The sequence below is a fragment of the Desmodus rotundus genome, chromosome 10, assembly GCF_022682495.2.
Source record: "Desmodus rotundus isolate HL8 chromosome 10, HLdesRot8A.1, whole genome shotgun sequence".
NCBI lineage: Eukaryota > Metazoa > Chordata > Mammalia > Chiroptera > Phyllostomidae > Desmodus > Desmodus rotundus.
Window position 1 is genome coordinate 39,449,401 of NC_071396.1, and position 17,161 is coordinate 39,466,561.

Sequence of the window (17,161 nt, forward strand, 5' to 3'; positions counted from 1 at the left end):
TTTCGTGACCTTTGCGAACAGCACCCACCTGTCAGGTGGCCTGACAGTAACGCCGCCGCCTTGCTTTCCTACGGCAGAAACGCTGCAGGACAGAGGCTGATGGCAAGGCAACGTCTTGAGTTTTCTTCAGTTAAAACCAGTCTTGTTTAGCATGTGATAAAGGAAAGAACTGGATGTGAGGGGTGACAAAAGCATGAGAAGAACATATGAAGCCCACAGGAAACATCCACTCGGTTAAATTTAGTAATCTCATTTTGCTGAAACCCTTTGCGACCACAGCTTTGGAAGCTGGGCTGTTGCAGGCACTGGGGCAGCTGGCAGGGGTCCAGGGAGGTGCCTGGTGGACGGTGTCTCAGCCCAGCCACAGGAGGGCAGGGAGGGAGCCTTTCTTCACGAGTGGGGTTCACCAGATTGTGTAAGGTGTTTTTAACCACCTCGTGGTAGTACCTGTCTTCCCCCAAGGAGGCCGAGGCAGGCAGCCCTGGGCAGACACGCTGCCCCAAGCCTGGCCCTCCTCCTGTGGACAGCAGGGCTGCTTTCTGGCTGGCCACCTCTCCTCTTTCCCTGAAATGACAGGAAAGAAGGGATATGGGAAGTTCTTCCCTTAGGAAGTTGAAATCACCAAACGGTGGGCCTCACAACCCAACTCCCAGCTGCTCCAGACCCCAGTTCACGGGCACCTTGTGGTCCTGCTGCCGGTTCCGCACCCGCTGGGCTCAGCTCAAAGCAGTCCTCACACAGTCCCCAGCACACACCCCAAAACGGCCAGAGTCGTCGTGCTTTTTCCTGGCAACACCCACGGTGGCTGGGAGACTGGCAGGAGACTGGCAGCAGTGGAGTACTCATGCAAGGCGGAAAAAGCCCCTCTCCGCACCTGACCACGTCTGTCCGGCCAGTTAACTCTGCCGCCCCGACCTCGAACCGCTCGCTCCCAGGCAGGGGCGCCTGCGCGGAGGTGTGTTCTCACGCTCCCGCCAGGGGCCCTGCAGAGCCAGGCTGAAGACCGCCCCTCCGCACAGGGGCCGGCAGAGCCGAATCGCGCCCCCTGGCTGTTCCCCAAGCGCCTGACCTTCACGGAGAAGTTACAGTCCGCCCTGCCTTTGGCAGGACGTTGAGTAGCTGGACAGGAGGGCGGCCCCGCTTCCCGGGAAAGGGTGTCGAGCTGGGCTCCGAAGCGTTGTTCTGCGCGAACTGCTGGAAGAAATGCCCGCTTAGTTATCCTACAGGGAACGTGCGTCCCAGATTTACCAGAAATTCCAATGTTATGTCAACCAGCGGATTTTTAGGGGCCTGAATTTTAAATTTCCTCTCGAGTAATTTCATTTCTTTTCAGTAAAGGAACGTCCCGAGTGGGCTTTAATGCAGTTGCTTGTGTAAGACTGCACAGGTCCCAAGAAAGCGCCGCACTGGGAGTGCATTCCGGTTCGGGAAGGCGGGGCGGGCACCACGTGGTCAGAACCCGCCCTCCGCCCTGTGGGCGGGGCCGCACCAGGCGCATGCGCAGGCGAGTCTGGAGGCCCTGCCAGTGGCCGAGTTGAATCTCCGCGACTCCCTTCTTTCACCTCGACGCCAGTGGCAGATGTGTCTCTGAACAGTGCTCTCTTGAAACTATATCAAAAATATTTTTATAGTTCAAAGACTGTAAGAAGAAAGCAAACAAAAGCCCTTGGTTAAAGGCTAAAACTGAAAGCTGCCAAGACCTCCAACATCTGCACGGTTCCAGCCTCGTGTGATAGAAAACCCAGCGCCGATGGCCAGGCCGAGGCGGGGGCCCTGCAGGCTGCGGCCAGTCCGGGTCTCGGGGGTTCTGTTCCGGGCACGGCCGTGTCTGGGGCGCCTCGGCCACAAATCGCGAGCAGAGATGCTGTTAAAGAGAAGCCAGTGCACAAGGGAAAGGGCAAAGGCTCCCCTCAAACTCCTGTCCCCCAGCGTCAATGAGAATAGCGGGGTGGGGACACCCGGGGCTGCATGGTTTGCGCGGGTCGCACTCGCGACTGATGGAGACTGAGGTTTCCATTCTCGGAACAAGGACGGGACGGCCCGGGCACATTCACACCTGCTGCGGCTCAGGTCACTAGGAGACACAGACTGAACTAGGGTGTGTCCCAGAGCAAAAAGGGTGCTTACATTTGTTTCATAAATTCGCTCATCGCGGTTCTGCGTTGGGATTACTTTTAAGACACAAAATTTCTGCGATGTTAACGTGATGTCGTCCCCGGTGCGCGCTGCGCTGGCTGCCACCTCTTCTGTGAGCTCCCCTGCCTTCTTCACGCGGACGCTGAGGCTGGCAGGAGGGCATTGGGGTGGCCCAGCGAAGCCGGAAACAGGTGCTCACGCGGTGTCTCACAGCAGGGAGGTGGTGTGATCTGCTTAAGAACGCGCTCACAACCCGTTCTGATTTTGACACCCACTGGCTGTCACCCTGAGGTTGTTGCCAGGCTGGCCTCCTGGGTGCCCTGTCCCCACACACCTCACTGGTGCCGAGCTGGCAGGTCCACAGGTCTCAGCGGAAGGCCTTCGGTGTTCCAGTGGTCATGCACGCATGTGTTGCCTTATGGCACGTTCTGTGACAATGTGGACAACCGCCTACCCTGCACAGTGCGCCTGCAGCCCCATCGCAGTGTTCTGGGCGGTCAGTCTCAGGGGAGGGACAAAAGGCAAGGCCTCGCGGGAACTTTAGAAAGAGGCCCTTTAACAGGAAGTAGAACAAGAGACAAGAAAACACAGAGTGGGCCACGCAGCAGCAACTTGTGCCCGCGGCGGTAGGAAGCGTGCCGGCGGGTGTCGGTAAGCATCGTGAGTGGGGAGCACAAAGGCATTAAAAACGCCAACGTCACCCTGACACAGACAACTTGGGGTCCTTCAGAGAGAGTTCACTATGCAACATTAACCCCTGGGCCGCCTCTTCTCTGCAAACAGCCAGGCTCGTCGGGGCCCATGTTCAGTGGTCAGCTCTGGGCAGGTTTCTGGTGCCACCAGGTCCCTCGGGCAGTAAGGCTGCCCTCCGAGCCTCCCCTTGGGGGGACTTTGCAATTTCACCCTGAGCCCCAACCTGAGCTTGGAAAGCGCTGCCATTCTTCCAAAACGGACGCTGACAGAAGAGTACACATTAAGAAAGGTGATCATAAATCAAATCACAAAAGAGGTGGCCCCAGATGGCCCATTTAAAAAATCAGGTTTTGTTCTCATCATACATGTCCAAAGAAGGCTCGATTGTGGAGAATTCACTTTCATACGCCAGACTCCGAGGGGACAAAGAGCTCCGATGAAAGAAGTGACCACCTGGAAAAGGAACAAGAAACACAGACTTACGAGGGTGTCGCGCTCGTACTGCCCCCGCAGCTCGGAGGAAAGAGGGTGGGTTGTCTCGGAAGCATCACATTTGCTCAAACACCTGTCTCTATTTTGGGCTCTTTTCATGAGGGAAATGAAAGGAATTCAGGCATCCTTCAATTTAAGCACATGTTAAACACGGACATCCCAATGCTTGGGTCCTCAAAAGATTAACCACCGGAGCTCTTCAAAGCAAAAGCCACCCGGCACTCTCACAAGGCCTCCACTTGCAAACGTGAAGACTCCTACGGAGCAGCCCACCGTCACCTCCTGTCTGAGCCTGGGGTGGGGCGCTCTGAGCCCCTCCATCGCTGGGCACACCGAGGCTGTGACTTTGAGGCTCTGACAGAAGTTTTTATTTACATTGAAGGTATACCTTCAATGGTTCATATAGTTAACCCCACGGGCATTAGGGCCGCTAATCTGCATTTTGCCTACTCCAGAGACGGGCATGCTGGGTGACTCCGGGCACAGGCCGCCCTGCCTCTGAAGGACATGCCTGTGCTAACCCTCCCTGATGCTTTCAGCCGTGGACCTTGCTACTGGACCCCCACTGGGGAGGTTTCCCCCACCTCCCCCTCAGCCACATCCACAGATTCTTCCACTGCCCCAACATACTCACATGTGTATTTTGATAAGAAAATTCAGTCTTTACATTATTTGATTATTTGTGCTATTCAGAGCTAAGCCATGCTCACAGTTCCTTTTCTGAATAACTGTGTGCTGTTTTACAGCTTTATAGGGGCATAACTGGCGTACAACATGTTTAAAATGGATAGTTTGACAAGTTTTGACCTATACACACATCCCTGAAACATCACTGGAATCAAGACAGCCAACAGACAAGAAAACAAACAAAAAAGAGAATGAAGTATTAAAAAATAAAGAGACAGTGAACATCGTGAATCCCGAAAGTTCCTGGCGACTCACATTCCCTCCCCGTCTTCCCACCTATTCCGGCCCCCAGATAAATGCAGGTGAGTTTGCATCTTGCTGGGATTTTATTTGAGTGGAATCGTGGACTACTCTACTGGCTCTTACAAGTAGAGCTGCGACGAATGCGTGCGCACGGGTCTGACCTCTGTTTCCCTTGGTGGACACCCGGCAGCCAAAGGCCGCGGAGGTGCACTCCGACGCTTCTGCCAAGCACCCCGCCGGCCGTGTGGGGTCCCAGCTCGCACCTCCCCAGCACCTGGACGCTCCGTGTTGGGCGCATCAGCCACAGCGGGACTCCCTGTGGCGTCAGAGTGCAGTTCCTTGATGCCTGCCACCTTCTCCCGTGCTCACCGACCCATTGTGAATGTGCCGTGAAGCATTTTGTTCAAATCTCTGCCCATTTAAAACCATGGGTTGTCTTCCTATTACTGAGTTGTAAGAATTTTTAAAATACACATACACGTTCTGGACACAATTCCTTTGTTTTGCAAATATTTTCTCTTAGTCTGTGGCCTGCCTTTTTATTTTCATAACAATGCCCTCTGAACTGCAAAAGTTTTAAATTTTGATAAGATCTTATCCATGGATTTTTCCTTCTGTAGTGGGTGTTTCGTGTCAGAGGAAAGGATCTTGCTAATGCCACGGGCAGTGAGGTTCTTCTCCTGTGTCTTCATCTGGAAGTTTATAGTTTTAGCTCTCACATTTAGATAAACCACTGCAAATAAATTTTTGTGTATGGTGGGAAATAAGGAGCGAAGTGTACTGTTTTGCCTGTGGGAACGTTCACTAATTTTGGCATCATCTGTTTCACGGGCTGTCCTCTCCCCATCGGCACCTTGGTTGAAAATCTCCTGCCCGCATGGACGCGGCTTTTTCAGGGCACTCCTTTGCTGCAGTGATCCGTTTGCCTGACTTGCGCCGTCTCGGTTACTGCAGCTTTTGTCGCCAAAGTTGTCCACCTTGTCATCGGTTTCCTTAAAGTTATTTTAAAGTCCATGTCTGATATTTCCAATATTTGTATTTTTTGTGGATCTATTTCTATTCTTTGTTTTTCCTCTTTTTTTAGGTCATTTGGCTTCTTGGTATTCCTGGTATTTTTTCTTTTTATTTTATTATTCTTTCTTTATTATATTATAGTTGACATACAATATTACATGACTTCCACGTGTGAACAGAGTGAGCCTACATTTACATACCTTTACAATGTGATCACAATTAAGTCTATTATCATCTGTCACAGTGCAAAGTGATGGTACCATTGACTACATTCCCTGTGCTCTACAGTACATCCCGTGACATTTACTTTGTAACTGAAAGTTTGTTCCGCTTTCCCCCTTCACTTCCCCCTCCCCCAGCTCCCTCTTCTCTGGCAGCCATCAGTTCACTCTTTGTATCTGCTGGGTTGGCTGAAAAGTTCATTTGTGTTTTTTCAGTAAGATGGCTCTAGTAGGGCTTAGTTGTTTGTCTTTAACTTCCTTCAAAGCAATGTTGTTAGACTGTATTGTGACAGCTGTCATATCAGCATGCATTAAAAAAAAAAAAAAAACAACCTTATTGGAATTGGTGAATTTGACTTCCGGCCAAGATGGAGGCGTAGGTAGACACACAGTGCCTCCTCACACAACTAAAAGAAGGACAACACCAAATTTAAAACCAAAAATAACCAGAACTGCCAGAAAATCAAACTGTATGGAAGTCCAACAACCAAGGAGTTAAAGAAGAAACATTCATTCAGACCAGTAGGAGGGGTGGAGCTGGGCTTCCGCGGGGGAGAGGACTCACAGCAGGGTGGTATCCACATATTCTTTTTTGGATAATCTAATTTTGGTAAGTAGTTGTTTTCTGGCCAGCAAAGAGGAAGTGGAAGCTTGTCTGTGCCTCACTGTTGACGTGGATGCAGAACGGAACAGAAGTGTGCAGACCGGTCGGAGAACCCGTCAGGTGAAGACAGAGGCAGCCGACGACTACCTGGGCAGAGGCTCTCCCAGCTCGCAGACGGGGCCACTGCCATGGGGGGCCAGACACTTTGCTGAGATTTCTGAACTTCAAAGGTGTAGGTTTCCTTCGGGGATGTCACATTTGACTCTTTTTTTTTTTTTCACATTTAACTCTTAACACATCCTATGTTAATTCATTGTCTACGACCGATTGCCACCTGTCATTCTCTTCTGTGGATACGAGACACGGGTCATTTGTTTGGCAGAAAGCCTCAGAAATGTCTTCCCCACCCACCTTGGGCTAAAGGAAAGTTAACACATCAGTGACCAGTAAATGCTTTGTTTTAAAGCTATGTGCTTAAAGAGAGGCTTTGCTGGGGAAGGCAGTACATACGCTACGTCAGTGATGGTCTCGCAAAGGTGAGTGCGAAAGAAAGTGCTTGGAAACGCGCCACGTCTCGCTGGCAGTGCGCACAGGGCACAGACTGCGGCCCGGGGCGGTTTAGGGTGGGGGCGCACTTCTGCCCTTACAGCCTCTGCACTATTTTGACTTTTTTTTTTTTACCATGTACATATGTTATTCACTCATGCAAATGGTTTAAAATGATTTCAACGTACAAGAAGATGGGGAAATCTTAATATTCATATATAACCTTAATCTTAATATTTGTATATAATTTCACAAGAACCCCACATGATGGACATGTTATTCCTGTTTCACAGAGGGTGCAGCTCCGGCTCAGGGTGGGGGGTGAAAGTGAGTGCTCAGAGCCACAGGGCAGAGGTGGGGTGCAGGTAAGTCTTCACCCAACGCCCGCCCTGTCTCAGAGGTGTGCTCTTCTCACGGAAGCACCTTAACTTATCGTGGTGACCCAACAGCAGGAAGCACTTAACGATGACTTAAACCCCCTAGCTGCAACACTAGGGACTGGCGGATTTCTCACGCTGAGGGAGAAATGGGGAAACCAAAGGAGAAGTCTGCTTTTTAAGGCGATCGAAATTTAATTAAGTTCAAAAACTTCCCAAGGACTTCACAAAGGTCCCCGTAACAACTTTGGATTAAAAAAATACAGTATTGCTACTGTTTGTCTTCCTGATGAAGAAACTTAGAAACTACCACACAAGTGAACACAGACAAGGTTTCAGCGCTGAGCGCTGCCAGCAGAACCCATCGAACAGCCAATGGGGCTGGCGGATGGAGGAATTACGTTCACCAGGGACACCTCCTGCATTCTTGTGATTCACCTGAGAACGTCATCTACAAAGCTGTATCCCCTGAGTCTTCTTAAAGCAATCAGACAGTGATCGGTCTTCTCCTACGGCAGCGATTTGCAACCGAGAAATCTCATGGCACACGTAAACTGACTGCTAAAATTCTGTAGCACACCAAAAAATATATTTTTTGACGATCTGGAAAAAAACAATAAAAGGTATAATTTTGGTTCGTTCACACCAGACAGCTGTTATGTTGGCTGTTGTCATTTTTTTATTTGATAATCTGAGGGAAAGGAGGCCGGTGCCCCCGACTCAGTAGTCAGGTGCTGTGTGTCTTAAACATTCCTTGCGGCGCACGGGTGAGTCACTGTCCCAAGGCATCAAGAATTCCCCTGGAGTGAGGCTCCTGGGGCCAGCCAGGGGCTCTGAATGAGGGCTGCTGGCCCCGCCCAGGGCCCCTTCCTCAGCCTCCTTTCTAGTCTAACCGCAGCCCCAGTTCCAGATCAGGTGGGTATAGAATATTTGCTGCCACGCAAGAGCTTTGTTTCATCACATTGGGGCACAGGATATATATCTAGACGTCTATATATATCTAAATGTCTAGATATATATCCTGTGGCCCCATGGTGGCTGCACTGACATGTGAACAGAATTTTCACAAAAAGCTTTCCTCATGTAAAACTGGAGGTGAGACAACCTTTCCAAGAGTCCTGTCAAAGGGCTGCATGAGTCCCCGCCTGGCCCAGGGAGCCCTGTGCCTCCACCAAGGCAGACGAATGTGCTGGGTGACCATGGCGACCGAACAGCATGCAGGAGGCTGGCTGCAGCACCGCAGCACCGCAGCAGAGCAGGGCCTTCTTGGGCTGAGGGGCGTCAGGCCTGGGAAGGGCATGCATGGATCTTTCCCTTTGGGCTGCCCATCTTCCACGCCAGGAAGGAAGAAACCACATCACTGGGCACCCACCCTCAAGCCAGGCCCCTGTGCAAACCGCATCGCCCTGTGTGGCTGCTACTGTTCCTTTCATCCCGCGGGCGAGACACTGAGGACTCCCAGTGCGGGCGCCTCATGGTGCGTTCAGATGAGCAGAACCCACCAGCCTGCAGCCCCATGAATTTAGCTGCTGGGGAGGTGGAGTGCTCAGAGGGACAACCCAGTTTGTTCCAGACTGACGGCTGTCCGAGGGCAGGGGTGGGGTGGGGGGTGGCGCTGCTGCGCGGAAAAGGTAGAGGGATTGGAACAAAACCTCGAACACACAGACCACAGCGTGGTGATCACCAGAGGGAAGGGGAGGTCGGGGGAGGTGGGATAAATGGTGATGAAAGGAGACTGGACTTGGGGTGCACACCACGATATGCAGGTGATGTATCACAGAATTGTACATTTGAAACCTGTATAATTCTGTTAACCAATGTCACCCCAATCTGTTCAACAGAAAAATGCAATGTGTTCTGCCCAAAGCTCGGGGTGCTGGGCCTGCACAGGAGAGCCCGCACGGTGCGCTGCTGCTGCTGCGCGTTGTGTCCCGGCTGCTGGCGCACACTTCCCCTGGAGAGGGTTTCAGAAAGTGCCCGGCCCATCACACTTTCCACGTGCACCCACACACTCTCAAGAACAAGCCCCCAGAGCGGAAGGGGGCAGGCGACAGACAGCACCCATTTGAGTAGCGCCGGGCGGTGACACGTGAGCACGTGACCCAGAGCACGTGACCAGGCCCCGGCCCCGGCAGCTGCAGCCCCGTACTTCTCAGTAGCACTGCACGCTGGCTTGAGGGGTGTTTCAAACGTGACCGGGACACTTTATTTTTTGCCTTTATAAGCTACCCCACGTCCCTAGGATGTGACCAAGGCGAAGTGCTAGAAATGCACTTTCAAGGTTCGAGGAGAAAGGAGTCGTTTGTGCCTTTGGATGTTGAGTGGTTCTTCCTGCTCCCGTGCCTGGGCCATTCTTCCTGGGCGCAGGGGAAGCGGGCAGCAGAAGGGGGCCTCTGGGCCCTGCGGCCCGACAACCCTTCCCCGTTGCTCAGCCAGGTAGGACCAGCGGACATTTTCCCCAAAAGGATCTTCTAGAAAAACCTTGGAGAAAACAGGAGTGCAGGAACTGTGCAACGTCTCCACTCCCCGGCTTCGTCTCCGTTTCTCAGAGCCTCTGCAGAGACCGCCCCCGCACCCCTGGGCTCGCCTTCCCCCTCGCCCGCCGCCTGCACCTTTCTCGTGGCTCCTCGGGGAGGACAGAACTCCCGCAACAAGACCCGCAAACATCTCTCCTGCTGCCGGGCCGGGCCGAGGGCTTCCCGGGGGCCTCCTTCCCTGTGGGTCTGGAGGAGCTTCCTCCCGCCACTCCCAGGCTGTGTCTATCCCAGGTCTTGTCCGCGGCTTGTCTGTTAAGGCGGCTTCCGAGCTGCCGCCAGCGCCCCCACCTGCTTTCTTTCAGGAGCCTATCCTTCCCGTGCCAGGGGCCAGTCTGCGACAGAGCCACTCCTTCCCAGCCTGACAAGTCGCCCCCCCGGCCCCCACGGGAGAGCCGCGCTCTGCGACAGCGCGGCGCCCCCCAGCGCCCCGCTCCAGTCCCAACCCAGGGCCCTCGGCCTCCCAGCCCGCCCTCCCATCATGCTTTGCACGCGCACTGCCGGGAGCCCGCCCCGGACACTTCCCAGCGCTGCAGCCTCGGCAAGTTGCCGCGCGTCCCTAAAGCCGTTTCTTCGTCTGTAACGTGCGGCGAACACGGGGCGCTGCGAGGAGCAGATGAGCGAGCGCGCACGGAGCGCTCAGGAGAGGGCCCGCCACACAGCAAGTGCCATGGGTCAGCTATGTTACTGCGGTCCTCACTTTAGTGACACCGTGTGTGTGTGTGTGTGTGTGTGTGTGTGTGTGCGCGCGCGCGCGCAGAGGGGGAGGGCACGCCAGCTCAGCTCTCAAAGAGCTCCCTCTGTTCATTCTCCTGTCACACACACAAACTGTGTGTGAGTGCAAAGCTCTGCCCTGACACTGTTCCCTCTGTTCACTTCCCTGATTTTTCTGAGACTCTGAATTCTTATTTTTTTTTAAAGAGAGAGGGGAAGGGAAGGAGAAAGAAAGAGAGGGAAACATCAATGTGTGGTTGTATCTCACAACGCCACCTACTGGGGACCTGGCCCACAACCCAGGCATGTGCCCTGACTGGGAATTGAACCTGTGATCCTTTGGTTTGCAGGCCCTCAATCAATCCAGAGCCACACCAGCCAGCGTGTGAGACTGAATTCTTTCAGGTGACAACTGTGCACCATTTAGCCAAGGCTGGCTCCTGTGTCCAGGCTGGAGGGTAGCCAGCCGGTGGTTAGGAACACTGACCCTAGGCTGCCCAGGTCTCCTTTCTAACTTTGCCACTAAATAGGTTCAGGTCACTGGCCAAGTGACTTGATCTTCTCGAAGCCTCGGTTTCTTTATTTGTAAAAGAGAAAACTAACGGCACCTTCTCACCCTGGGCTGCTGCCAAGACTGATGTGAGGACGCGCACAACCCTCCGTGGCCGCCTGCCTGCCCTGGTGATCTGAGCCGCTGCTTCTGCTGTGTCTTCTCGGCCCGCGTCCACGGGGACGTCTAGACGGGCAGCTGCTAGTTCAACCGGTTCTTTGTTCTATTTGTTGCCATGAAGTTCGTCTTTAAACTGTCTTGATAAGAAACTCAGCATAACCAAATAATGTGGTAGATAAAAAAATAAGGAACCTTCAGGATCTTTTCTCAACTATTTAAAAAGTAGATTTTATAAACAGAAATCGATTGAATCCCGTCAGACCGGGAGCTGCCTGAAGCCCCCAGGTAGGGCCAGGTGAGCTGTGCTCCTGACGGACGCTCTTTGGACTAAATCCTCACCAACTCTTGGTCTGCTGTAAACACCGAGGCTTCCTTGAAGTAAAATACTCTTGAAAAACACCGTGTGTGTGTGTGTGTGTGTGTGTAAAAAACCCACAACAAAATAATCTATGCCTCATGCATTAGAATTTTGTTCAAGAAGGGGTTAAACTCTGAAATCTCACATCTGTTCTGGACTAATTTCTGGTTATTTTCTAATTTCTAGAATAGTAAACATATATTCAACTTCACACACTGCTTTTACTCAGAAAGCCGACTTTCTAGTTGATGGTATCAAGCCTGTGAAGAAGCAAGCGCCCCCCTTTGGATGCTACCTGTAACCTTGTTTCTAAGGAGCAAAGTCTACCTTAACGAGCACACGTGCCCACACGCACACACGACGCCACGTCCACGGGTCCTGGGACCGTACCTGGGGCCTAACAACCGATGACATCTGTCACATCGCAAAGCCACTAAACAGCAGCAGGCTCCAACACCAACAGGCGTCAAATCTTCCCTGAGACTGACGGAAAGCCCCAACGTACTGATCCTCTCATTTCATTCCTTAGTTTTGGTAAAAATTCTGTTTGGCCCTGAGTAGCACCACTAATTTCTTGAAAAGTCTCACTCTCCGCCAGGACTTGCAATAACCCGAGAGGGTGAAGGTTCCTGAAGTCGAGGGGAACAGTAGTAACAACACTGCCTTTGGACAGCCCTACCTCTCCGGCTGCCGAAGGGAAAAAACAACTCACCGTAAGCGGGAGGAGGAGGCAGCGTTAATGGGATTCCCGCGGGAATACAGCTGGGTGGGGAGGACTGGACACTGATTCAGGAAAACCCCGCGAGCAGGGAACCCTGTGTGGGCACCGAGGAAGACGCCCACGCAGCGGGCCCTCTGCAGGCAGCGGAGTCTCCTGCACACAGCACTGGGTCCTGGGAGGCCGCTGAGTCCAGCGGGTCTCAGCAGACGGAGGCGTAAGGAATAACCCGGCAGCTTTTAAAGCCCTGGGAGCCCACATCCACCTAATAACAGAGCCCCCAACACGTGACCGCCAGAACAGCTGAAGGGAGAAACGGACAGTTCAACCGCCATCACTGGAGCCTTCGACACCCCACCTTCAACGAAGGACAGAACAACCACACAGAAGACAGACGAGGGAGGAGAAGGGTTGAACACAACCGAGCAGATGTAACAGGCACCTACGGAGCGCTCCACCCACCAGCAGAACATATTCTTCTCAGGTGCACACGGAACATTCTCCAGGACAGACCTTATGTTAGGTCACAAAACAAGCCTCAGGATGTTGAAAATGACTTAGTCATACGAAGTATGTCCTCCAACCACAGTGCAAGGAAGTTCACAAATACGGTAGGATTTAAACAAACTCCTAAATAACCAATGGGCCAAAGCAGCTATCACAGGGGAAAGCAGAAAATACCCTGAAATGACTAATACAAAACCCACAACACATCCAAACTTACGGATGGGAAAGAGTGCTTAGAAGGAAACTTGCAGCTGTAAATGCTGACATTAAGGAAGAGAAAGATACAAAGTAACCTGATCTTTACAAGAAAAAAAACAGACCCAAAGCAAAAAGAAGAAATTAATAAAGAGTTGAGTGAAAATTAAGTAGGAAATAGAAAAAAAGATAAACCAATGAAACCAAAAGTTGGTTCTTTGAAAAGTTCAAAATTTACAAAATTTTACCTAATAAGGCCAAAGAGCAAGAAGTGAGATTACTAAAATCAGGAACGGAAAAGGGGGCAATGCCAACATAAGAGGGATTGTAAGGGAATCTTACGGACAACTGCATGCCAGTAAGTGAGATACGCTAGATGAAATGGACAGATTCCTAGAAAGACACAAACCACCCAAACTGCCTTGGCTAGAAAGAGAAGATATGAATAGAACCGTGGCAAGTAAAGAGAGTGAGTCAGTAATCAAAAAACTTCCCACAACGCAAAGTCCGGGACCAGATGGCTTCACTGGTGAAGTCTACCAAACAATTAAAGATTCCTCAAACTCTCAAAAAACAAAAGAGGAGGAAACACTTTACAATTCACTGTATGAGGCCAGCATCACCTTAATACCAAAGCCAGAGAAAGGCTTCACAAGAAAGGAGTATTATAGACCTGGCCAGAGTGGCTCAGTGGATTGAGCTAGGGCCTGCAAACCAAAGGGTCACCAGTTCCATTCCCTGTCAGGGCACATGCCTGGGTGGCAGGCCAGGTCCCCAGTAGGGGGCGCATGAGAGGCAATCAAACATTGATGTTTCTCTACCTCTCTTCCTCCCTTCCTCTCTAAGATAAATAAATAAAATGTTTAAAAAAGAATATTACAGATCAATATCCCTCATGAATAAAGGTACAAAAATTCTCAGCAAACCGAATCCTGCAACACAGAGAAACACAATCCCATTATGACCAACTGGGACTTATTAAGGTTGGTTCGACATATGAAACCCAATCAGTGTGACATTTAAAAAAATATATACTATTGATTATACTATTACAGTTGTCCCATTTCCCCCACTTTATTCCCTTCTGCCCTACACCCCCCCTCCCACCCACACTCCCCCGCTTTAGTTCATGTCCATGGGTCATACCTCTAAGTCCTTTGGCTTCTACATTTCCTACACTATTCTTACCCTCCCCCTGTCTATTTTCTACCTACCATTTATGCTACTTATTCTCTGTACCTTCCCCCCTCCCTCCCTCTCCCCATCCCACTGATAACCCTCCATGTGATCTCCATTTCTGTGGTTCTGTTCCTGTTCTACTTGTTTGCTTAGTTCATTTTTATTTTTGTTTTAGGTGTGGTTGTTAATAACTGTGAGTTTGTTGTCATTCTACTGGTCATATTTTTTATCTTTTTCTTAGATAAATTCCTTGAACATTTCATATAGTAAGGGCTGGGTAATAATGAACACCTTTAACTTGACCTTATCTAGGAAGCACTTTATCTGCCCTTCCATTCTAAATGATAGCTTTGCTGGACAGAGTCATCTTAGATGTAGGTCCTTGCCTTTCATGACTTGGAATACTTCTTTCCAGCCCCTTCTTGCCTGCAAGGTTTCTTTTGAGAAATCAGCTGACGGTCTTATGGGAACTCCTTTGTATGTAACTATCTCCTGTTCTCTTGCTGCTTCTAAGATTCTCTCCTTCTGTTTCATCTTGGGGAATGGAATTATGATGTGCCTTGGTGTGTTCCTCCTTGGGTCCAGCTTCTTTGGGACTCTCTGACTTACTGGACTTCCTGGAAGTCTATTTCCTTTGCCAGATTGGGGAAGTTCTCCTTCATTATTTGTTCAAGTAAGTTTTCAATTTCTTGCTCTTCCTCTTCTCCTTCTGGCACCCCTATAATTCGGATGTTAGAACGTTTAAAGATGTCCTGGCGGTTCCTAAGCCTCTCCTCATATTTTCAAATTCTTGTTTCTTCATTCTTGTTCTGGTTGAATGTTTCTTTCTTCCTTCTGGTCCATACTGTTGATTTGTGTCACAATTTCCTTCCATTCACTGTTGGTTCCCTGTACATTTTCCTTTATTTCACTTAGCATAGCCTTCATTTTTCATCTAATTTGTGACCATACTCAACCAATTCTGTGAGCATCCTGATTAGCAGTGTTTTGAACTGTGCATCTGATAGGTTGGCTATCTCTTCATTGTTTAGTTGTATTTTTTCTGGAGCTTTGATCTGTTCTTTCATTTGGGCCTTTTTTTTTTTGTCTCGGTGCGCCTGTTACATAGTAAGGGGCGGAGCCTTAGGTGTTCACCAGGGTGGGGCAACCCACGTGGCTACACTATGACGCTGTATGTGGGGGAGGGTCCCAGAGGGAACAGTGCTGCTTGCTCTGCTTTCTGCCAGCTTTCAGTCACTTCCCCCGCTACCCACAAGCAAATTGGGCCCTTCTGGTGCTGATTCCTGGGTGTGTGTGTGTGTACGGTCTAGGCCCCTGTGGGTGTCTCCAATGAACTCCCCTGTGAGGCTGGTAGTTTTTCCCATTGCTGCAACCCCCACAGGTGTTCTCAGAGGTTTGAGGCTTTATTTCCCTGCTGGAGCCCTGGGGTTGTGGGTCTATCTTGCTCCCCAGCTGCTCCTCCTGGTCCATCTGCAGGTGAATATGGGACTACCGAGTCAGCAACTGCCGCCTCACCAGGTCACCAGCTGCTGCCTTGCCACGAGTCCTCTCGGCCCGGCTGCCCGTCTCCGCCCCTCCTGCCACCTGGGTGAGTGTTTCTTCTTTATCTCCTTGGTTGTCAGACTTCTATACAGTTCGATTTTCTGTCAGTTCTGGTTATTTTTTGTTTTTAAATTTGTTGTTGTCCTTCTTTTGGTTGTGCAAGGAGACACAGTGTGTCTACCTACGCCTCGATCTTGGCCGGAAGCCCATGACATGTTTTATTAATAGAACGAAAGACAAAAACCACATGATCACCACAGTAGGAACAGAAAAAGCGTTTGAGATAAACCAAAACTCTTTCATGGTAAAAACACTCAACAAGCTAGGAGCAGAGGAAACTGAACACCCTGGTAATGGGCGTCTGTGAGAACCCCGCCGCTCACTCCATGCTCAGTGCTGCTAGACTGGAAGGTTCTTTTCCCCAGGCTGAGGAACAAGACATGAGTGTCTGCTTGCCCCGCTCCCATGCGACATTTCACTAATGGAAGGTCTAGCCAGGGGAAATGAGCAAGAAAAAGAAATAAGAGAATCTGGATTGAAAAGAGAAAAAGTAAAACTATTTCTATTTGCAGATGGTTATGATCTTGTACATAGAAAAGTCTAAAGCATTCACTAAAACAATTGCGAGAGCCAGTAGATGAACTCAGCAAGGTTGCAAGGATAAAGGATCAACAGCGCTCCTATAGAAACTAAACAAATACATGGAAATGCATCCGTTCTTCATGGACGGGAAGACCCCCTCGTGTTCAGGTGACACCACTCCCTGAAGCGAGCTGCAGAGTCTATGCAACCCCTACCAGAAACTGGGCTGGCTTTTTGTGGAGACTGAGAAACCCATGCTAAGATCCATGTGGAAGTGCAAGGGACCCTGAATAACCAAAAAAAAAAAAATCTTGAAAAAGAACAAAGTTAGAGGACTCACACTTTCCAATTTCAACACTGACTACAAAGCCACGGGGTTCAACACATGTGACACCAACACAAGGACGCGAGATCGAGGGAGCAGAATCGGGAGTCCAGAAATGAACTCACGTGCTGTACTCTGACTTTTGACAAGGCTGCCATTCAATGGGGGAAAGAATCATCTCTTCAAAAAGACAAAAAAAAAAAAAACAACCTCTTGAAAAAATGGTACCAGGGCAAACAGATATCCATGTGCAAAAGAATGAAGCTGGACTTCTGCCTGATACCACATATAAATCTTAATGCAAAATGGATCAAAGACCTAAATATAAACACTAAAATTATAAAACTCTTATAAGCTTTTGCGACCTTTAATTATGTAATTGTTTCCTTGATGACATCTAAAACATAAACCAAATTAAAAACAGACAAACTGGACTCCCATCAAAATTCAGAATGGCGGAGGTGGGTCCAGGAGGGCGGTGTAAGAGGATGCTGAGCTCGCCACCCCCTCACCGGCCCAAGAACACACAGAATGTACGTCTTTAGAGCAATTCCTGCTGAGAGTCAACTGAGGGCCAAGTGCACAGCTTCTGCACAGCAAATGAGAGACGGCCACATAAAGAAGGCGGGGACCTCTCTAGGGGCTGCGGGAACTCTCCAGCACTGGAGGGAGTGGTGAGCTCCCCTGTTTACACTCCCCGGGCACGGGGATAGCAGGGCCGCTGTAGGAGTCTCTAGCCCACCCTCCCGGAGCTAGCTGCAGCAGGAGGAGGACACCAGAGTGCACATGCACAGGCCCTCCACTGCAGACCGACCCAGTGGGTG

General features: G+C 50.5%; 1 protein-coding gene across 1 annotated transcript in view; it reads right to left on the reverse strand.

Annotated features, from left to right (window-relative positions):
- Positions 1-794: 794 nt before the first annotated feature.
- Positions 795-17,161, reverse strand: part of RNF130 (ring finger protein 130) — a 106,496-nt gene continuing 90,129 nt past the window's right edge. Inside the window, exon 8 of the mRNA XM_053912902.2 lies at positions 795-3,282. Coding sequence (XP_053768877.1) covers positions 3,173-3,282 — 110 coding nt within the window. The 3' untranslated portion in view covers positions 795-3,172. The remainder of the gene's footprint in view (positions 3,283-17,161) is intronic.